General features: G+C 32.0%; 1 protein-coding gene across 1 annotated transcript in view; it reads left to right on the top strand.

The window, feature by feature from the left end:
* LOC148280254 (TLE family member 5-like) overlaps nucleotides 1–8,899 on the top strand; it is a gene marked incomplete at its 3' end in the record, with an annotated part of 109,960 nt that extends 101,061 nt beyond the window's left edge. The window contains exons 4-5 of the mRNA XM_088228661.1: nucleotides 1,348–1,411; nucleotides 8,855–8,899. Of these exons, the coding sequence (XP_088084787.1) occupies nucleotides 1,348–1,411; nucleotides 8,855–8,899 (109 nt within the window). The remainder of the gene's footprint in view (nucleotides 1–1,347; nucleotides 1,412–8,854) is intronic.
* Nucleotides 8,900–24,355: the final 15,456 nt, after the last annotated feature.

Here is a 24,355-nt window from a genome sequence, read left to right as displayed (position 1 = left end):
ATTTCGCTCCATTGCATAGAACAAAAGCGTTGCGAATTTTCGGCTTAAAGGTGCGCTTGCGATTCTGACCTGAGTACCTACGGCCCGTTGTTTTGCTGTAAACTATAGCTATCTTCGAGATTAATAATCCTAAAATGATTTTTGTCCATATGGGCGGCTGTACAGCGGTAGCGCCTCATCATTCTGAGACCTAACCAAAGGTTCAATAACTAATAAAAAGTGGAAGTATTCTATTTGATGTCTCTATTGATGTTTACTTAGTGATACCAAATGAAAACAAAAACGGCGTTCTTTAGTTAAATTGAAATTCGTAGTAATGTAGGAATTCTTAAAATACACATTTTTACGTCCTTATCGTCCATGTTCATTATTTAAAACTTTTATAATTTCAGGTTAATTATTTTTAGGATTGCTGATTTGGAGAAATCTGTATATTAGTAAATGTTTAAATATTTGCTTAAAAAGGTACAAAGGGCACTGTATATATTTTACTTAACTCTACCTTAAAAACATCTCCCACCAAAGATGTTACTAAAAACCGTTAAATTTCTATTTAAATAGACAAATTATCGCTAATTCAATTATTTTTTAATCATCGTTAATATATTTTTTATGATGAGTGATAATGCTAATTACGATAATTGCACTTTTAATAATTTATAGAGCACTGTGCTTTCATTCATAAAACAAAATTTCTTTGCTATACTTACATAGAGGTATGCATTACCCATTGACTACCTACTTATTTTTTTGAATATCCTACATATTTTGACGTTGTATTACCAAAATACTTATTTATTGTGGATAACTTATATAGCGCCATTTTCGTAATAAAATACCTCAAGGGCGCTTTACATGGTGATTCTATTGTTAAGTTAATTTAATTTAATTTGCATAATAGATGATTACAAAAAATGACTTTTTTATTACAGGCAGTGCTCATATTCTTCCGAATTGTCGTTTTTTATAAAATATTTCAGCGCCCTATGTCCCTTTAGGCAAGGTTAAGAACAATAATGAATTTTGTTCAATAATTTTATCCATGTCTGCAGAACGACGCCAACGTCGTTACATCGTCGTGGCTTTCCATTGAATCCCCCTGTAATATTGTTCTTGAAAGTTTGGTATGTTCTTCGAATGGCAACTCGCCATTCGCCACCCACCCGTGATGGTATGTATGAATAATTCAGAGTACACACTGCGGGTTGTGTATCAATACTCCGTTGACACAAATATGTTATTTATGCAAAGCGTTCGGCGCACACGGCCCCGGGTTCTGGCTTGTCCTCGGCCATTTCGCAGGTCCGGTCTGCCATTTGCATTTTAATGATGTTTTCCCATTTTCAGCCTCAAATTGGAATGCGAGAAGTTGGCCAGCGAAAAGATCGAAATACAAAGGCACTACGTTATGGTAAGTTGGAATAAGGCGTGTTGGTTACCTTCGGCGTGTAAATACATGGATGAAGCATGGTGTAATCGCTTTCGACGTTCGTCTAAACAGACCAACAGAGGGACTGCAAATACTAACTAACTTTGTTTTTTTCATGAAAAATTACCGATTTATTAGTCTTTTCGACTGTGACCTGTTGAAGTTGCAATTTTGATAGCTACATCTTTTGTAAGTGTTTCTATCAAAACGCGCGCGGATCGCAGACCGAAAATAGGCTTAATAATGAATCATACCGTTCGCGGGTGCTTTAAATTTAACCTTGGACGAATGATTGGTTTGTGATCCCTCTTTTGGTCGCAATAACTTGTATGTAATGTCGTTCCTAACTATTTACATTTCAGTTGCCGCTATGCCCGCATGATTTCTATAACATATTCCTTCCATTCTGATTGGCGTCTCATTCCTTTCATTACCAATTTAAATTCCTCTTCCAGGGAGCCTAGAAACAAATGCCAGAGCAAAGCAAGATCAACTTGTTTCGCGTCATTAAAATAATTTATTAACCTCTTCTACCTTTCTGGTCTCCCTGGAATGAATTTACAATTAACTCTTCTTTGTTCCGATAACATTCCATTATTAATTCATTTTTTTCTCTTTTTGTTTTATACCCATCTCGTGACGTCGGTGCACATCATCAAAACAAACTCACACATAAAAAAAACCCAACCAATTGTATGGATGTTCTCACAACCCCGCCTGTTGTCTGTCACCATCATTGCTATGTGTCTGCACGTTGTCATGTGTCACATTGTAATCGCATCCGCTTAACGTAACTGTGTACAGTCTCAAGTTGGAATGTGAAAAACTGGCACAGGAAAAGACTGAGATGCAGAGGCACTATGTCATGGTAAGTGCCTACTATTGATGTCTTGGTAGACGTAGAATTGCATGGACATTTTGTGTAATTTAGTTTATTATTTCGGCATTGTAATCGTGATATTTTTTTAGAAATTTCAGTTCGTAAATAACTGTAGAAATATACACATCACATCCCATTGTTTGAATTTTTTACTGGAATACTATCAGAATACGATTTTTATTTATTTATTATGGATAACTTATATAGCGCCATTTTCGTAATAAAATACCTCAAGGGCGATGTCTAGATTATTGAGCTAATAAATCTAAGAAATCTACGGTATATCCGTTTGCATCGAAAGCTAATTTAATATCCAAATGGTAAAAAATATAAAAATGTTAGGTAACTCATATAAAAGTTCTTTATTTCTATGTATTTAAAAACCCTTCTTAACAAAATTATGGAATTGGGAAATATTTAAATTTATACGCAATTTTGTGTCTCTTTTTATAATATCTAATAACGGTTGCATTAACTTTCTTTTAACCTCACCGTTGTAATGCCGAAAGTAAGCGTACGTTATTTTAAAAATCACCTTTCAAAAATAATACAAGTGTCTATTTTTTTTATTTTATTTAGTTAACTTTTTGTACATAATGTTATTTGTACATTGGCGGGCTTATTGCCAAATGGCAATTTCTTCCAACCAACCAATAAAATAAAAGTTTTATTTTTATAGTTCAAGTTACATAACATATTCAATAGAAAAAAATATTAAAAAGCTAAAGACATATAAAAATAGAAATAAACGTATTTAGTTATAAATTAACTTAAATCAAACCTATTACTCAATGGGAAAAAGGAAAAAAGAGGAAAGATGAAAAAGGAAAGGAGGAGAGATTAAGGAAGAGAAAGGAGATGTTTCTTCAGACGTGATTTAAACAGAGATAATGTAGTAACATCTTTGATGGTGGATGGGAGATGATTCCACAGTCGAGCCGCATGGACACTATATGAGTTAGAGAAGAAAGAGGAATTGTTGATGAACGAAGAGGTAAACCATGAACTGATAAGCGTTGAAATTTTTCACGCAGGTATATAGGAGCGTTAGGACTATGAAGTACATTGAACAGAAGTGAGAGGGAGTGATAGTCTCTCCGCTGTCTAATTTTGAGCCATTTCAGTTGCCTACGATAATCAGAAATGTGGTCATATTTCCTAAGACCAAAAATGTACCATATGCATGTATTCTGAAGTCGTTTAAGTTTATCGAGTTGCTCACAGCTTAAATCAGTCATGGAAACATCAGCGTAATCTAGAATGGGTAGTAGTAATGCTTGTACAAGGGTGCATTTAGTATTGATGGGTAAGAATTTTTGCAACCTTCTAACCTCCTTTTTTTTTGTTCTATTTTTGGCAAATTTAAACGGGCGCTTATTTAACCCATTAACATAAACCTTTTCAATGTTTGTATTTGCATGAAGTAAGTTCTGCTCTCTTCATCCTTTGCATGTTTGAATACGCAATATGCTATCTAGTCATCTTATCTGGTGTATATCTATTTACCATCGTTGCAAAGCCACCGGGTTGAAATATTCCATCACGAAGCGGCATAGCTAATAGAATCATGATAGTTGTTTACGCTTATTACGTCAAGGGATCATGGCGTCCTAACGTGACGTGGAAGTAGGAACAACTGTACACCTAGGTAATTAATACGTAATTGTTATCAGCAGTAAAGTAAAACACTTTATTATCAGTGTAACTGCCATTTTTATTATTTATTTAAATAAACATAAAATTATTGGTAACAAAGGTCTACGATGTATGCGAGGGAAGTGATTTGCTGATGAATGTCGATAAATCGAATGTGATGGTTTTTAAAAGAAATGAAAGTATGACTAAATGTAAAATCACTGTGAATGGAGTTATACTAAAACAAGTAGAGGAATTTGTGTATCTAAGAAGTATGTTTACTAGGGATAGAATGACTGAGAAAGATATTGAAAGGAGGGTGAGTGCCGGGAACAGAGTGAACGGCGCACTTAAATCAACCTTACTAAATAAATGTTTGTCGCAAGAGGCAAAATTAGCCGTTCACAACGGAGTCCTGGTCCCGACCCTAATGTATGGGAACGAAGTATGGACTTGGAAGAACAGGGATGAAAGTAGGCTAAATGCTGTCGAAATGCGATCTCCCAGGCGAATGTCTGGTAAAACTATGCACGATAGATGCACAAATGTTTAGATCCGTGCATTATGTAAGGCTGAGACGAGCATTATCGACAAAATCAAGAAAGGAACTCTGCGCTGGTTCGGACATGTAAAACGAATGGACAGCGAAAGAATGGCTAAGAATATTTACAATGCGAATGTTGATGGATACAGAAATAGAGGAAGACCGAGAAAGACATGGCATGACGAAATCCAACGAATACTTGAAGATGGCAGGTCAAAAGTCGGAGTAATCGGCGCGCGTGCATGTGAAGATATATGAATGTAGAGGAAGCGAGATCTGTATGCAAAGATATAGTGTTGTGGCGTTCTTTCCTTTCTGCCTACCTTTACGGGGAAACGGCGTGATGGTTTGTGGTTGTTGTTGTAAAATACAAAATATAAACATTAAATCGTAATAAAAAATCAATCCCATATTATTTAACACGTTTCTGCCTCTCTAAGTGACCAAACTGTTCGTGTTTAGAAAGGGAGTTCTTTTCAGATTTGTTTTATTTTGTAGTTTACATTTTTATTTTCATTTTCTACATTTTCAATCCATAGGTATAGTAAAATATTTATCGATTTCGTACCCATTATATTATTAAAAATGAAAATTAATTTAAATTAAAATAAATATGCTTCTTCTATTCTCTTCTCTTAAATGTTCTCCATCTCTGATGTAATATGATTATTTACTAATTAATAATTATTTCAAATTGTTGATGGGAACGCAGTAAATGTTAAACAAGACATGCGATTAGTACAGGAATAACGTGTCTATTTTACGTCAGTGGCCTCCATGAGCTATATAACTAACAAATATTTTCAATTAGACTCAGATAGACCGATACTTCAATTCTCAATAGCGTCCAATTCAAATAAAAGTGTAAATTTAGCGTCAAATTGATACGCCTTAACAAATAAATTGTGTAATTTGAGTCTTACACGCATCATGGGGTCTTCAGTGAATCACTTCAATGCTTCGGAAACTATTTGTGTTGAGAGGAAGACTTTACTCAGGGCTGCCAAATTTTACATAATAAAAAAGATAAACGCGTTGACCACTACACCACGAGGCCGACAAAAAATAAATAGCGGTACCTTTTTTTGTAAGAAATTGCCGTTTGACAATACGCCTGCCACTGTGAAAATATAATTGTGCGAGAAGACAAATATATTGAAGAACAGTTCCTTTATTCAGTTTTAAATGTGAGAATTCGATAAGTGTTCGAGAATAATTATTGATAACTTCCTTTTCTTGAATTTAATTAAAAAATATTCAATTAAATGGATAAAACCGCAGTGACGTACAACCTGTCACACTAACATGCATCGTCCACCGCATTGTGGTGAGATAAATGTCTTTTCTACCGTTGCCGTTGGTTGGTGCCGCGTACTGGCGAAGCATGGCGTGAAAACTTCAACGCGGCATCCACTGCACGACCAGTATTTATGCACTGGGACCTCTATTTACACGGGAGACACGTTCCACGCAGAACCGGGGAAAATAGTATACTAAAAAATAATCAATGTTGGATAGGTAGAATCATTTCGGGATTTAAAAAAAAAGAAATAGTTTACTATTTATTGTACCTTAATTTAATTTTAATATACAGGGTGTTCTTTAAACCCTGTTACATCCGAAACCACGATGATCAGTATGGGCAAGAAGACATATTGGCATATTTAAAAAAATATTTAGAACGAAGAAAATTTAAAAAAATAAAATATGAAAAAAAACAAATGGTTGCTTACTTCTGCAAGGGAGAAGCAAGGGGGCGCGGCCGCGTGGTTAACGGTGTGTCAGACTTCCTCCTCTCCCCTCCTCGTCACACCTCTGCAGAAGTTAGCAACCATTTGTTTTTTTTTTATATATTAAAAAAAAATATTATTCGTTCTAAAAATTTATTTTAATGCGCCAATATGTCTTCTTGCTCATACTGACCATCGTGGTTTCGGATGTGACAGGGTTTAAAGAACATGCTGTATAGCATGGCAACAAAATACTTTAAAAAATTACCTATAAAACAAATCACGGCTCGCCACTGCTGTCTACATACATACATACAATGTCTGTAACCTGTCAATCCTGTCATGGGGCATGGCTGGTTCAAACGATCACTTCAACACTATGTAACATTCGTCGTGCCCACTGCTTATTGTTAATGCCTGTAAATGTTACACAGTCTGTGGAAGATCGCTTAAACCAACCAATGACAAGCCGTAAATCCTGTGAATGTCTAGAAGTCCCGCGTTCCTTACTCGAGGTTGTTAATTAAAAGGGGAAATGTTTTCATACATAAATTTTAAAAATAAATTCAATAAAAATACGTTCGTACAAAACCTGACGCGACGTGTTTGGCCTTGGCTGTTGTGACGTCAAAGTTCGTGATTGATACATATACCCATCTTTTTTTTCGCTAAAAAATATTATTGATATTACTGTTAATAATTCAACGCAATGGCTTTTGCAAATTTCCACTTCAATTTCATTACGTGTTAATCATTTAGTTTTGTTGTAGTTGAAAAAATATTTTCCATCTGAATGATTTTTGAATCGCTTCCACGATTTAATTAGATTTGTTTTCGTAATAACTTTTATGGTGCGTCCGATCAGTGCTTCCCAACCTTTCACCTTTCATTAGTGTATGACCTTCTACTAAACATTTAACGATTCAAAGAGCCGAACAAATAAACCACTAGGACTATGAACACGAATGAACTAACGCTTTATCTACTTGATTTCTGTATAGATGATTATATTTTATTGTTATTTATAACTGTAGCATTCTACCATAACTTCTGCTACTACCATCACGCCATTTCTCCGTAGGGGTAGGCAGAGAGGTTGGACCGCCACACACGTCTATCCTGACATACATTCATGGCTTCTTACACATTCATGTATCTTGTCATCCATGGCCTTCGGTTGTGTCTGCTTTTGTCCATCAGTAGATTTATTTATAGCTTATTGGGTCCGGGGTGCGTATTCGTAAAAAATATACTTTTAGCCTTCTTATAATTTACCAAAATATTTCAATTATGGTGACCATTTTCAACGAGTTGTAAATAACTCACTATTAAAAAAATTAATCAAGATAGGGAAGAGTGGGGTTCGAACGTCGGACCTCTGAAATACGTCTCTCATTCGAAATGTTTCGGGGTCACTCGGGCGCTTGCTATTTATTAGCACTGTTCAATTTCATGACACCACAAAATCGCCCCTGAGTAGCGCCTGCTAACGTCACTTAACACGAACATTCTCGTTTTCATTGTAGAAGTAAAAGTGTTTGGTTTGTTTCTGTTGTTATTAGGGAGTAACGCGTGAGGTATCTTCACCCGACACGTTCGCTATTTATTTATACCTAAAGCCACTTCGGATGTATTCCAAACTTTCCAAACGGATGACGCGTTGGGTATTTACGAATATGCGTCCGGGTGTGATATAAGTACAAATGGAACAATAGTAAACTTACCGATTTAGCTTATTTTTTGTATTATAAATTCTGTTTTCCTTTTCTCAACACAGTATTTTTCAAAGTCGGAATATTAATGTATTATTCAATCGTTTTCTAATCAGATGATCGAAATTTTGTCATTACAGTAATAAAGTACTTACTTGACCTAATGTCTGCACAGTAGTTAAGCACGCTAGCTGTACTAATATATATAAATAAAAATAAACTATTATTTATGTATATATATATGTGTGGATTTAAGTGTGAGTAAGTGTGAATATGTATAATTTTATGTATATTTTTTAGACACCATAAGTATATACTAAATCATGTAAATTAATGCCTCGACACAGGTTGTGTTCAGTGACGGATTCATATTTTTAAAAAATGTTATGTAAAACGTGAAATAAAAAAAATAAAAATAAAGAAGACTAATTAATCCCTTTATTTTTAAATATTTTTAAAGAACGCTTTAGTACCTACTTTTTAAAATATATTTTATCTCTGTAAAATAGTTTCTATTTTTTTTTTATTAGTAAAGGTTGGGAAATTCTACCTCTGTGTGGTGTGTATTTTTTCACTATCCATGTGGGGGTTTTTGTGTATAAGTAATTATTGCATGTGTTGTGTTTTTATTTTGTGTTTGTGTGTGTGTGTTACGATTGAATAAACACGATTTGATTGCGTTTTTCAACTTGCATAATGATTTTTCGAAATCCTTGTGATTAATTAAAATTGTTTGTTTGAATTTAAATTCAACCTTTTGCATTTTAATTCGTCGCTTTTGTATTTGTCCACGAGGATATTAATAAAATAATTAACTTTTTATACTAGTTATAATTGATTTCTTGCTATAAAATCCCATTTCAAAATTAACATTCAAACGTTGAAATTGAAATTGAAAAATTAATATATTTTTGTATGTTTCAGTACTACGAAATGTCATATGGACTAAACGTGGAGATGCACAAACAGGTAAGATTTTTATTTTATTCGTATATTATTTCCTAACAATAATACATAACGATATTTTTATTTTTATTATTGGTAATCGTTGAATTGAATCCAGTAATAATATTTTATTTTTGGATACCTTACCAATAATTAAAATGGAATTCTACCAACTGCATATTGCATTCACAATAAATTTTTATTTTAGTTCAAAAGTAAAGTTCAGATCACTTGAAATCTCATAAAAGTGCTTTCCTCTGTAGAAAATATAACGAACTTCATTGCTGTTCTAACAAACTTTTACAAAACAAATTTTCAACAAAATGTACATACCTAGACAAAGTAAGTATCTCCTTATACGGAATATGGACAGTTTCAAACAGTTTTCTAATTGCATATGCTGTTTTTCACCAGAAAATAATTTTACAATTCACGAACCCTTTAAACTGACTCAAGTATTCAAATAATGGAATTTGGAGAGTTGTATTAAGAATTTCTCTATGATATTCTATTCCATATCAAACAAACACATAGTTAAGATTGATTTAACACATTTACCAACACTGTTTAAATTGCATCACTAAATTAATTAAAAATGAAGTTTAATCAGTTACAATGTTTATAAGAAGAAGGTGAGCAAGTGGATTAGGGGTAGACCTTTTTATATCCTGTAATTATTTTCATGACTAAAAATTGTGTTGCTTTTAATTGAAAAAAATCTCTTATTGTTTTTATGTATATTTCATTTTTACTTTTTATGTTTATTCATTTACATATGTTTTTTTTTTCTTTTTAAAACTAGTATTTTAACCGTATCTTATTTTTAAAAAAAAATTATAAATGGTATATTCTGTAATTTATTTTTGTTCTTCAATTTTTATTATTATCGGTATGTTTTCCAATTTATATTTTTGTTTAATTTCTTAATTACTCATTTTATATATTATAATGTGTATTTGTGGTTCAATTTTTATTATTATCGGTATGTTTTATAATTTATAATAATTGTGTCTCATTTATTTACTATTAATGGCATATTTTCTAATCTATTTTTATGATTCAATTTTTATTATTATTACTTGCATGTTTTCTAATTTATATTGATTTTTTATAATGTTATTATTATTCTTTGAATTTATTAAGCATCATTTAATGAAATTAAAAATAATAAAAAACACATGAATAAAATAAGGTCCTTCCTAAACACAGGAATTTCCTAGCTAGTTGGGACCTGAAACAAATAAACTCTGTACATTTTAAAACTGTGAAATGCTAAATAAATAAATAAAAATAAATAAATAAAATAAATTGAATTTTACACAAATATTTACAGTTTAAACAATTAAAAATGTGTTGTATGTATTTTTTTCAATGAATGTATTAACGCATTTCTTTATATATTATCTGACTCGATTCTCAAGATGTTTATTGTCAAATTTGTTATTTATTAATTCCAAAATGTATATTGCCAAATTAATTATACGTAATGTAATGTAGGTACCCAATTTTATATGTTGAATAATCATAAATGAAATAGTTATATCGTAAATGTCAAAAAATAAAGTCGGGTCTTAAAAATAGTTGAATATTAAGGCGAGGGGGTAGATCTGAAAATAGAGGTCTCAGATACTAAATGCACTATTTTCGTACAAAAATAATTTGAATTTCAAAATCTCGGTGGTCCTCAACCAGCGATATCAACCCCTCCGGTAAAATAGGTACGCTAATAGCGACATTGGTCTGCAGATGATGATGCCTGGATGATAGTCGGAGTCCGCTAAATTAGATCTTATTAGTTGCATTTCTCCGCTATCATTCACATGCCGAGATCTCTAGCCAATTTGTTCTGGAGGTGGAACCATAATAACTAACAATCATTGGATTTATGATTGGTTTCTTACATCAAGTTTCCATCAAGTCTCTCCATCTTCCGAATCACTACAGAATCAAAATTGCCAGCGGGCAGATTGTTTAATGCATTTGCCTATGCAATTGAAACCCAATTACAGTTCGAATGTATTGCGAATGCATATTAGCTGCCGTGTAGCAGTTTCGAGTAGGGAAGACTATATTCTGAAGAATTTCTTTTTCTCTCTCATGTGATGATACTTTAACCATAACATACATGTTTTTTGGAATGTTTTCGTTTTCTCAAATAATTTATAAGCATATTCAAGGGGTAAAATGTATAGGAAAAAACTTTTATAAATTAATGTATTTGTTGTTATTCGTAAGTCATCGAATAACATTTAAATTTAAGGACAGCTTCACTTGTTTTTTTAAAGGTGTAAAGGTTTTTTTAAAATCTAAACGTTTAAGACATAACTAAACGAAATTATACCATAAATATGTTTATATTTTATTTATTAAGTTCAATAATCTAACAACAAAATAAACTATTTAAGTCGATGATGTATAATAAATGGCATGATATATGACATTTCAATACAAACGTGAAATAAAAAATTCCGTTTGAAAATTTTTAATCTATGTATTTAATATCCAATAGATTTTTTTTTATTCAGAATACTTTTATAATTGTTTTGTTTACCGATATTTTAGATAATTTTAATCAGATTGTACGTATGAATCTTTCCTTAAATTAAAAGCGTTAGAACATTCAAAGTAAATAAGTATAATAAAACGTATACGAATATAAACATGAAATGAAATATACTTAAAATATAATAGAAAAATAAAATAAAACTTTAATTCGAGACGAATGTTAATATGGTTGGTAATAATGGAAACGTCTCACTTTTTTATCTTTACGAATTTTATTTGATACCGAATATTTTAACGATATTTCTATATCTCTTAATGTCATCAAATCTTATGGTAGCATATTTGTTTTTTTAATCTCAGTACTTAACTGCGCATTGATATCGAAATTCGATATAAATCTTTTGTTTTTATTATATTATAATTATTCTCGATTGAAAACTCGATTCCACGTTCAAAGTTCGCACGGATCACAAAATAAAAATTATTCAGTTTTATAGAAACTTGATTATTAATTTATATTGAGATTTCGAAGATTACCCATTAATTAATAAATGTAATCAAATAATCCAGAATAAATATAAATTATGATCAATAAACATACTGGAATTAAATTGTTATTTTGATTTACAAAAACAATCGGACGATAAAAATAGAATTGAATAAGATAGTTCTAGAACAAAAAAACTATTTGTACATTTCATTACTGATAACTGATAACTAATATTAACCCTTTATTTTATACAACAGCAACCTACACGATTTTCAAAAATATCTTTTAAGATTTCACTTTTAATTTATTTTCAAAACGTGAATAGAAATTAGTGTCATTATTACTCTTTCTATTAAAATAATTCTAAGAATCCCAATTAGTCATTTTATTTAAGCGTATTTTTCGCCTTAAGGGCACTTGACAAAATGTTTTTTTTAAAAATAATTATCATTATTTTATGAAATTTGTTTATCAATGTTATAAAGTTTTTTTTTATATTATTGATTATGCGCAGTTAGTTATGGTTTATGAAACAATTTATTCTTTATCACACTAAATTGTTTATATGTAATTGAAATTCATCACCTTAACAAATGCACCCAATATTCCAAAATTGATATTTTCTATTTCTATCTATAAGGCTGACAATTTCCTTTACATAATATGAAGTACATTGGTCGGGTTTCTGGCACAAGTTGGTAACTACATTTTACTAGTTGTAAGATATTGCTAAAAGCTTATTTCAAATCAATAAATTCAAATAAAACTGCAAGTTGAACATTATAAAATATTATTATTGGTTTTTATAGAATATAAACATAATTCCATTATATGAATTTAGAATTTCTTTTAAATTAAAACTAAAACAATTTATTTTGTCCAATCGTACGTGTCACCAAACATTTGCTTAAAATATAGCATTTCGACAGCATTCAGCATTAGAAAAAGCAACATTAAAAAAATAATATTGGTAACTAAATTTCGTCATTGTTTTAATTTCTGTGTTAAGTCTGTAACATTGTGTATAGAGACTTAGTACAACATTCCTAAATGTCGGTGTAATAATATAGTTTTTACGCTGTTGTAATCAATAGTCTTAACCACACTTACCCACAGATGACTACGCTCGGTCTGCGGTCATTTCATATCACCAATCATGTTCGTTACATATAAACTACTGTTCGAATTATGATTTGAAAAAATATTCCGTATTAATTTCGTTTTGACGATAATGACATTTTGTTACATCACTGTCAATCTTCTCATGCACGCACGACGATTTTTACGACTTATTTTAGTCCCTCTGTAGGTGTTTGTTGAATTTGGTCTCGCCACGTCTTTTTCGGTCTTTTTCTGTTAGCCTATAGGGTGGGTGCGCGTGAGTTAATTTTGGGTTAAATGAGAAAGATGGATTACAGTTGAAGTCATTTATTAAGTAGTTACACATGGGTTACATCCTATTATTTCGTACAAAAGGAATTTACAAAATTAACCACTGGCGGAGAGCTGGTAGCCAGGCAACACGAACTGTCAAGATGAAATGCGTCGAGTACTTTCGATGTTCGGTATTTAGTAGCCTCGTCCAGGCTGACGTTGCAGCGGACTACGCGTTGCGAGTTAAAGCAGGGTTCGGACCTGCCAACCTCACGGCTGTTGGTGTTGTCCGCCACAAGCAGTTCTTTCGCTGCCCGTTCGCTCTAGACTTAACGATAATAGTGTCCTAAGACAGCTCGGTCGATGTATTCCTACAGCAAAGAGTTATACAAAAGATAAATAATTAGCTCACCTTTCTCACAAAGAAATAAATATAATATTATCTCAAAGAGACAAGTCTCTTTGAGATAATATTTATTTCTTTGTATATTTTGTTGTTATATTGTGTATTTTACAATATGTAACTTAATGTTTTGAACATACTTTCTATGTATTAAAACAATGATATATTTATATACCAATCCATAAGGGTTTATTCAATTACTTGTCGATTGGTCTGAATAAAAAAAAAAATGTTAAAAATTATTACTCCTCTTTTGATTTTGTCGTTAATAATTTTTGCAGCCTTACGTAATGCACGGTCGACAGTGCATCTATGATAAATACCTTAGCCACACGCTCGCTTGAGCAATCGAATTTTGACAGCACTCAGCATACTTTCATCCTCGTTTTTACAAATCCATACTTTGCTCCCATACATAAGGGTCGGCACCAGAACCCCATTGTGGACTGCTAATTTTTCCTCCTACAACAATCATTTGTTTAAAATATAGATACAATTTTATTTTATTTATTTATTTTTTTATTTATTTAACTTTTTGTACATAATGTTATTTGTACATTGGCGGGCTTATTGCCAAATGGCAATTTCTTCCAACCAACCAATAAAATAAAAGTTTTATTTTTATAATTCAAGTTACAGAACATATTCAATAGAAAAAAAAAAAAAAGATTAAAAATTTAAAGATATATAAAAATAGAAATAAACGTATTTGTTTATAAATTACCTTAAATCGAAACTATTACTCAATGGGAAAAAAGAGGAATGAGGAAAGAGGAAAAAGGAAAGGAGGAGAGATTAAGGAAGAGAAAGGAGATGTTTCTTCAGACGTGATTTAAACAGAGATAATGTAGTAACATCTTTGATGGTGGATGGGAGATGATTCCACAGTCGAGCCGCATGGACACTATATGAGTTAGAGAAGAAAGAGGAATTGTGTATGGGTATTAAGAGAGTGCCTTGAGAATGAGAACGAAGAGGTAAACCATGAACTGATAAGCGTTGAAATTTTTCACACAGGTATATAGGAGCGTTAGGACTATGAAGTACATTGAACAGAAGTGAGAGGGAGTGATAGTCTCTCCGCTGTCTAATTTTGAGCCATTTCAGTTGCCTACGATAATCAGAAATGTGGTCATATTTTCTAAGACCAAAAATGTACCTTATGCATGTATTCTGAAGTCGTTCAAGTTTATCGAGTTGCTCACAGCTTAAATCAGTCATGGAAACATCAGCGTAATCTAGAATGGGTAGTAGTATTATATCTAAGTTTTATATCTAAGTTCAGGCTGTATTCCCTAAACTGTTCGTCATTAGTTTGTTATTTTAATCTTTTTAACTGTTTTTAACCAATACAAAATATTACAATTTTTGTTACTTGCGATAGAAAATAATTTTTTTAAAACATTAAAATGATGTACATTTTCATAATCCTCATGAATATGGTCCATGTTCAAGATATTTTACTAAAGATTTATTCATCGTGTGTTAGAACCTAACTTCGCAAGTAAAACAACCCTATTTTACCCTCTCAGAATTTATCACGTTTCTCATTTACAAAACGACGCCTTAAATCTTTCACGCTGCATTTGGCATTAGCTCATGAATGAAACATTATTCGGCCATTGAGGGTAGTTTACTCCATCCCTCCGTGAGGCTTTCTCCTAATTGTGTTTCCCGGGCCCTTTGATTGTCAACGTTACCCCTTTGTCGGGTTGGTTGGCCAGGTGCGCTGTTATTTATTATGATATTACCTTATGCACCATGCGCCGCAGGGAATATTCATATTGCATTAAATGATAATAACAATTGTGAAATGCAGTTATGAATATTTACTTAAAATATTCATCATGCGAATGTTATTTTGAAATGGTGATCGAATTGTATTAAAATTATTAAAACATAAATTATATTGTTTACCATAGTTTTAACATTTGAAATGTTGTATACACGTATGTTTTTAAGCTAATGATTTTTTTTTCAGTTGCAAATACTAAAGGTATAAATATGTATTTTTAAATGAAACCTTTATTCAACAACAAAAACATACACAACGAAAAATAATAGAACGATTCGGCTTTTTAAAAAAAAAATATTTTTCAAAAGCATACAAAAATGAATATACGAATTATCAAGTCCTTCTGAACTGCATAAAATGCAGTTCGTCAGCAGGGGCTTAAAGTTAAGTTCTAATATATATACATAATTTTATCTCTAAAATTCTATCTTTATAAATATATATCAAATTATCATAGAATCAAATTTCTGCGTTAGAAGTAGCAATACAAATTTATTTATGTATGTACTCGTAATTAGTACCAAATGATTGCTTCCCTCGTAAACCTCACCGCACGCCCCTGGTTCAAACATTATCATATATAATACTTTCGTAATCTTGCACATCAAATATAATATTATGGATGAATTCGATCTATTTAAAATTGCAATATTTTTAAATATTACGAACAGCATAAATTCAAATCCTTTTTTAGATACCATAAATTTGAGGTCAAAACAATAAATCTGCGGAGAAAAGGTCAATTTATTCGCCTGTCTTACTGCAATGTTTCGTAATAAAAATAATCACCTTTGCTATCAATTACATCAATTTTGTATTCCCTCATTGATTTAATGAATAAATAATTCTTTTCGGTATCACATTATGTTAAACTTTAAACGTGTTGACCTCTTATTATTATTATGGATAACTTATATAGCGCCATTTTCGTAATCAAATACCTCAAGGGCGCTTTACATAGTGATTCTTTTGTTAAATTAATTTAATTGAAGCTTTTAAATTTGTAATTTAATGAAAATAATTTATTTTGCTGTCACATGCTACGGATTTATTTAAATGATTTAGAGGACAAGTGGGTTTTAAGTTTTTTCCTAAACATTACTTCACTTTCACAGCCTCGCACCTCTGCTGGGAAAGCATTCCATGCCATAGGGCCTGCGACCGCAAATGCGCGTTCACTAAATTTAGTGCGCTGTTTGCGTAGAGGTATAATAACTTTTCCTCTCGCCGTAGACGCAGCTGATCTAAGCGTGAGACGCCTGTCAGCTAGTTCATCTGGAATGCATAGTTCCCTTAGATATTCCGGAGCAGAGTTGTACAGTGACTTGTATATAAGCCAACAGAGTTTGTATTCGATCCTCTGTGGAAAACGTAGCCAGTGTGCAGTACAAGGTTATGGTTTTGTAATCAGATGTTATTTATTTAAAACTTTAAGTTCATAAATATATGCATTTTGGATTATTGCTATTTGATTATTGTTATTTGATTTTTTTAAAAAGTATTTCGCTAAAAATATCTCAACTTAAAATTGCAAATCCTCTATTGGCGCAGTGTTCATTGTGTCGCAAAGGGTTTTGGTCCTTATGACCCCCCTTTGCTTATAATAATCGCAGAAATTTGCTTACTGATGTTCAGTGAGTTGTACATCTGCCGCTGTCATCTGGAATTACCTAAATCAACCTTTACCTACCCATATCTACTATAGGTACTTTCCCGGTCACTTAACACCTTTCCAACCCTATACCCTTATTTAAAAAAAATATATCAATGTTTTTTTTACAAGAATGAATTAATCGCTTTAAAGTGGTTTTATTTTTCTTTCTCTGGCTAGTTGCCTGCTTAGGCGTTATTTTTTTTTACATTAGCATTTAAAATAAATATATATGATTTACAAATATCTGTAAACAACTCGATTTGATTGTAAATAAGTATTGTTTATGTATTTTTAAAAAAAGAACTGATTCTTGGTGTAAATACCTAGATTATAAAAAACAATAAAACGCTTTACACTTACAGCCAATCTGCTAAACAAATGGATATTTTACCCTTGAAAATTGACGCACTATATCTGAATGATGCTATTTATTTAAATTATTAAATAATAAAGTAGACTCTTTTAACATACTCTCCAAAATCAATCTTAATATCCCCTTTCGCGTGACAAGTAGTTCAAGAAGTATTTATTCCATCTGCCACTCTGTAGCGCTAACTATGCACAACAGTCTTTCCTCTATCGTTCCTGCTCTAACTATAATGCTTTAATTTATTTAAAAATAAATGAAGACTCATTCTTTCTGGCATATAAAAACTCGTATTACTATGGAAAAAAAGAAAAATATGTACATCGAAAAGATTTTTTTTTTCAAAATAAAAAAGAAAAACAAAATAAAACCTTAATATAAAAAACCACGTTCTAAAAGCCAGCTTCTCAGCATCAGATACGATAGAGTATGAAAAATCTTAATGGCAATGCATTATTTATATCTATGTAGCTATATCAGCTATATACATCTATATATCATGATTTTATTATTTTAGTTTCTACTGCAAAAATTTGGTATTCAAATTCAACATCTTTCGATTTCAAAATACCCGTGTTATGGTATAAATTTACATAAAAATCAACGATTTTTATTCCATATTTTCTGATTGATTCATGGCACCATTTTTATCGCTGTAAAAAACGAAAACCTGAATTTAGAAGGCAAATGAGGAAATAATAAATAATTCAGATTAGAATCGCAGTTTTGTATTTATAGCCTATTATCCCTTGTATGGCATCGATGACATGTCACGTTAGTATGCCGACCAAAGGTAAATTGTATATTGTAGCTTTAATTCAATTCTAACATGTTAAGCTCAGTATCAGAATCGGATTTGATTAAGCATACGCGCTCGGGTTCGAATTCACGAAATGACGGATAGTTTTGGCAGTGTACTGCTTCAAATTGATTTATTTCAGTATATTATGTCGGTTATTGTATTTAACAAACCGGGAAAGAAAAATCAGTCTAAAAAAGTGTACCTAGTTACAAAAAAATATTCTGAAAAAACTTACATCGTTTTTCTGCCGGCCAGGTTCCGTTGTCTTTTGTTTATTTTTCGAAATAAAAAATACTGTTCTTGCTTAGACGTACGTTACGGGCACGTAAACACCTTTTGGGCAATGGTGCGTTTTATCGTAGTGATATTTTCTATTTTTATTTCAGTACCATGAAATAAAGCATTTAATCATTGCCTTAACGTCATGGTCTTTGAAAGAAATGTAACTATGACTGAATGTAAGATTGTAGTAAATGGAGATAGTTTGAAACAGGTCGAAGAATTTGTATATCTGGGTAGTATGTTTACTAGAGATGGAAATATGGACAAGGATATTGAAAGGAGGGTTAGTGCCGGTAACAGAGTTAATGGTGCCTTAAAGTCTGTCGTAGCAAATAAGTGTTTATCGCAAGAGGCTAAATTAGCAGTTCATAATGGAGTTCTGGTACCAACCCTAATGTATGGAAGCGAAGCATGGAGTTGGAAAAAAAGGGACGAAAGTAGACTGAATGCTGTTGAAATGCGATCCCTCAGGCGAATGTGCGGAAAAACAATGTATGATAGGTGCCCTAATGTCGAAATTAGAGCAGAATGCAAGGCTGAGTTAAGCATTATCGACAAAATTAAGAAAGGTCTTTTGCGATGGTTCGGTCATGTGGAGCGAATGAATGATGAAAGAACGGCTAAAAAGATTTATGATGCGAATGTGTCTGGTTGTAGAAGTCGAGGAAGGCCGAGAAAGACATGGCATGATCAAGTACAACAAATTCTTGAAAGTGGTCATGTGAAAAGTCGGAATAATCGACGTGCGTGCATGAGAAGATGTATGAATGTGAAGGAAGCAAAGGAAGTGTGCCAGGACAGAGTGGTGTGGCGTTCTATCCTCTCTGCCTACCCCTCTGGGGAAATGGCGTGATGGTTAGTTAGTTAGTTAGTTATTTAGTTCTTATTTTTACGGTATCGTACAATGTCTTAAATTCGCCAAAGTGGTTTTCTTTTCTTCATTATCTGATTCGTATACTATTTCGCATAGTTTCAGGACCTTGCGTGCAACCACCACTAAAAAATTGCTCAGATAAAACATATGTTTATAACGGATGCCCCAAAATTCACGCAAAAAGTCATTTTGATAAAAAAACACGGGTTTTTATATAAAAAAATGTTTATTGATTCATAAAGTATACAGTGTGTTTATGGATTAGCACATCGGACCACGCACAGCGAAGAGAGTTTATTGAATAGATTATAGAAAAACAATAAGTTATATAACAATAATAACAAAAAGTTAACAATTGGATTAGCAATAGATCCGATAGTGTACATCCTGTTTTTGTACTATCAGCATATGTCATACCATATTTAAATCATTGAAAGAGGAATGTCCCACGCTCAGACGCTGAAGTCTTTGTGGGCATTATTTCCAATTTATGTTGTAGCTTAATCTTAAGATGTATTTTTTGAGATGTATTTTTGTAATTAAAATTCTATGTATGGAAAAAAAAGTGAATGCGGATTTTTCGAACAAAATCCATTTCAGCGATAAGGCTCATTTTTATATTGATAGTTCCGTTAATCCGTAGCTTAGTTCGGTTTTGCCTAACATAACATTTTTAACGAAACTGAGTTATGTGTACAGTAAACTGAGCAAGCCTTTATTAATAAAATTCAAATCATATTTTTTAAAAACTGTTTATCGGGTTTTTTAACGAGTTTTGTCTTAAGTTATGGTCATTGTTTATGCCTATTTCGTAAAAAAAACTTTAAAGCTCTATTTCTGCAGATTTGCGTTTTGGTCTGTTGCACAAAAACGAACTGAAGCGACGAATCGTCAAAACTGTCACGTTTGGGGTTCAGAAAATCCACGAGTGATTGTTGAGAAACAACTGCATCTACACTTGTGACTGGTGCGGATTTTGGGCTGGAGGCGTCATCAGACCATTCTTCTTCGAAAATGCTGCAAAATAACAACTGCACGCTTATTTTTTTTTTTTTTTTTAAAAGAGTATCAAAAAACAATTCTCTCTGTAAACAGTTTTTTTTTCTTTTTCAAAATTAAGTATCATATTTTTATTCCGTACGTCCGAAGACGACAGATAAAACTAGGAGCTTTTGACAATTTATTATAAAAAAAACAAATGATAGGGACACGCAAATGGTGGTGTGTAGAAAAATCGTCCCAGTAGTGCCATAATTTTATTTATTTTGGATAATTTATATAGAGCCGTTTTTGTCTCTCATCAAGGGCGCTGTACAATAAGCTTCGCAACACGCCCTATATGTAGCTACGGAGTGCACAGGCGGTTGGGATTTTAGTTCCCCATATCCAATTTGGTTAAATGTTAATAAATATATAGGAGCTAGAATGCAACACGTCATGTAGCTACATAGCGCACGGACGTTTAAAAATCTAACACTCATTTACACTGTAAAAAAAAAAAAGGGTCAGAAGTGTTTTTAATTTATGAATAATCGTTTACATTTGTTTAGAATCTAGATTACATGTATTTATTTTATTTTATTTCACTGGAAAGCCAACAGACATTTATAAATTTATAAGATACAATTATACCATAAATACTTATCAAAAAGGTCAATTAGAGGGTTCCACATAATATTGTAATTGTAAATGTTGTCACATAAAAATAATAATAATATTACTAGAAATATGAATGTAAATGTAATACATATTATTAAAATTATATCTACTATTGAATACTGGTCACACAGTTGCACATTATAATAATTAATACAACTATAGTTGACCATACAGTGTTAATTTATTATGTGCCTACATACAGAACTGCACATAACCTGCATAATATAGGCTGCGGATTCAAGGCGCAACATCATGACTGTTGCAGGTTTTATTTACAAATGAATTTTGAAAAGATTTAGTGGAACATTTAGAAATTTTAAAATGAGATTGGTTGAGTCTTGCTCTTAAGGTACAGAGCGCATCGGCGTTTAAAAATCCAGGGAAAAATACGGGAATACGTTTGTTCGGAGAAAAGTCATACCGCGCATCCTCTCAATCCGATTTTACAATTCCAAAAGAATAACCAGTCGGAAATAAAACGTTAGCGGATAATTCGTTATTTTTATGTTATTCCAACGGCCTTTTCTCTCCTGTCGGTGAACTCTTGACCCTTGTATGATCGCGCGCTCGTCTTGCCTTGGTCCACTGGTCCCTGACACGGAGGTCGGAATGATGAATAGGTTGCGAGGATAAAAAACGCCACCGGTGGTCACTCTTTCACGGTCTGCGGAGCCTTCCCCTCCCAGCACACTCCGCCTACGGCGGGGGAGACTATCAAGCGGTCGTTAGGGGCATCTGGCCACATGTGCTATCACATCCCCCTGTTTAATTAAGGTCGGGGTGTTGTGAGCTCTCCATAAAAACGATTTATAAAATTCAAACAAATAGAGGGAGAATAACTGCCCGAAACATCAATTTATTGTATCGACAGTCCAATAAAGCGGTTATCATGTGTCAAGCTTTGTAAGTGTTATAGATATAAATTTTATAAATCTAGGGCCCCAAATTCAATGGAAAATTAACAGAGTTAGTTATCTTCAGTTGTCTATAGAGTGGAATGGAATTTTCTATTCGAAAATGCGTATATTTGTTTGAAAATTTGAAGTATCTTCCACGGTAATCTAAAAAAAAAATTGTATCAGTATAGACAATTGGAGATAACTCCTTCCCATTGTTATCGGGGCCCTGGAATTTTTTACAGTTTGCTTACGATTCATTATTTACCAAAAACATATTTATAGTTTCCGATTGCCAAAGTTCGCCCTGACCGGAGCTAAATAATATATAACAGCCTTAATGTTATTATTATGTTATTGGTTCAATCACAATACCAAAGCCAAAAACAAAGGAACCCAGGAAGCCATTGAAGAACTGCAGCCGGTGCCGAGAATGAGAACATCTTATGGACAATGTTCCCACTTATATCTTGGACCCAAATCCTTCAACAGTCTGCCAAAAACTGTTTGCGACACGTCAACATATTCAAAATTCAAAGAGAAAATAAAAATTATGTTAATGGACAGAAATGGAATCAACCTGGAAACTATGGTCATTCTATAATTCCGATAATCCAAGCTAAGCTACCTACACTTAGTTGATACTTGTAACAATGTGTTTGTATTTGAATTAAATTATTTTCTGTATATGCATATAAAAAATCTAAAACAATTCATTAAGTAAAAAATATGTATATCACACTAAAATAAAATTGTAAAATGTCTTCCTCGGCACGGGTTTTCCTAGTGAGAAATACATTGTAAATTCAATTTTGCAATATATTTTTGTGAAGTTTCAGATTTAAAAAAATGTTTTTTTTATATTTATTTTATATTCTCACTATTGAAAAATATTCAATGTTTTTATTTTTAATCAATATATTTTTAATTTCGTAAATTTATTTAAATTCACAACTTCTGCCATAACTACGTAAACCTTTATATTTTATGTAGACGGCTATTCTATGATAACGTGTCATTATTGAAGATGTATTTTATTTGATTCAACTACACCTAATTACAATAGGTTTACATGAGAACTTATTTATTTTCTGCGGGGATATAGTAATAAAATGTCTGTTTTTTTTTACGCCACTCAGTTTATTTTCACTGGAATTAGTTTAAGTAAAAATTTATCCCACAATCTAGAAATTTACATCTCGTATCTCCCGACCTTAACTTTCCCGCTGTCAAATCTAATTCAGTTCCTCGTAACTCGTAACTCAGAAGCCCTAACGTTAATTGCTACTAAGTTTTCACGTGATATTAATATGCATGAGGCTTTGTGGGTTTAGCTGATTACCACGGAGCGGGGGTAGTTTTAAAACCCCGACTTAATTTTTATTTAAATCCGATTGTGAAGTTCGGCGCAAACAACTTCTAGTACCAACCATTTATCGCCGAATCTAGATTTTATAGAAATAAATTTGATTTACAAATGAACATTAAGGCCAGTTTAGAGGGATGGGATTTTAATTTTTATTGCGTAAAATCTTGCCTCGCGAACGCGAGACAGGCGAAATTTGCATGTCACTAAAATATGAGTTTTATAGAAATTCTACTGATTTGTGACTAACGCATCGATAGGAACGGGGTTATCAATTTTTCAAAGATTAGCAATTAGCAAATATTGTCATTTTTATTAGATATTTTTATGTTTTTTTATCATATATTTTTTATTATTAATTTAGTACTCACTCTTATTTGACATACTATTCATTACTTCTATTTCTTACTATAATATAGAGTGAGTTAGAAACCATATCTCAATTATCATTTAAATTATGTTTTTATATATATTTCTTTTTCTATTGATTTCAATACTATTATTTTTTATATTTGATTATGTATGAATCTAAATTTGTATAGTTCATATTTTAATATTTATATCTGATTATCTTTTATACATTGTATTATTTGGAATTTTATTATTTATTACTTGTACTCGTACCTTGTTTTTCTGGATTGTTATTCTATTGCATCACATGTCATTATAATTTTATCTAATTAATTTTACTACGTATTTTTTATTGTTAATTATTATGGATTGACACGGTCATAGCCTAAAAAGCCTTAATAAGTTCATTAATATTTAAACAAGTGTAATTTTGAATGAATTAATAAATAAACGATTGGACCAACGCGCAACGTGTCGTATTGAACTAATAATTTTTCCCCTTTTTAAAACTAAAATGTTTTGATTTATTATAGGCAATCTCAGCATAATGTTCGTTCGATGTTTTCCCAGAGTATGAATTATGTTATACTCAAAGCCTGAGCGACTTTTGCTCAAAGGCATCTCTCCTTTATCGCACCGAGAGTGTATGACATTTTTAAAGA

The sequence above is a fragment of the Micrasema longulum genome, unplaced genomic scaffold, assembly GCF_059751315.1.
Source record: "Micrasema longulum isolate JH-2025_06_02 unplaced genomic scaffold, ASM5975131v1 h1tg000600l, whole genome shotgun sequence".
Classification (NCBI taxonomy): Eukaryota; Metazoa; Arthropoda; class Insecta; order Trichoptera; family Brachycentridae; genus Micrasema; species Micrasema longulum.
Note: the sequence above shows the minus strand (reverse complement) of the source record. Positions and strands in the feature narration are given on the sequence as shown.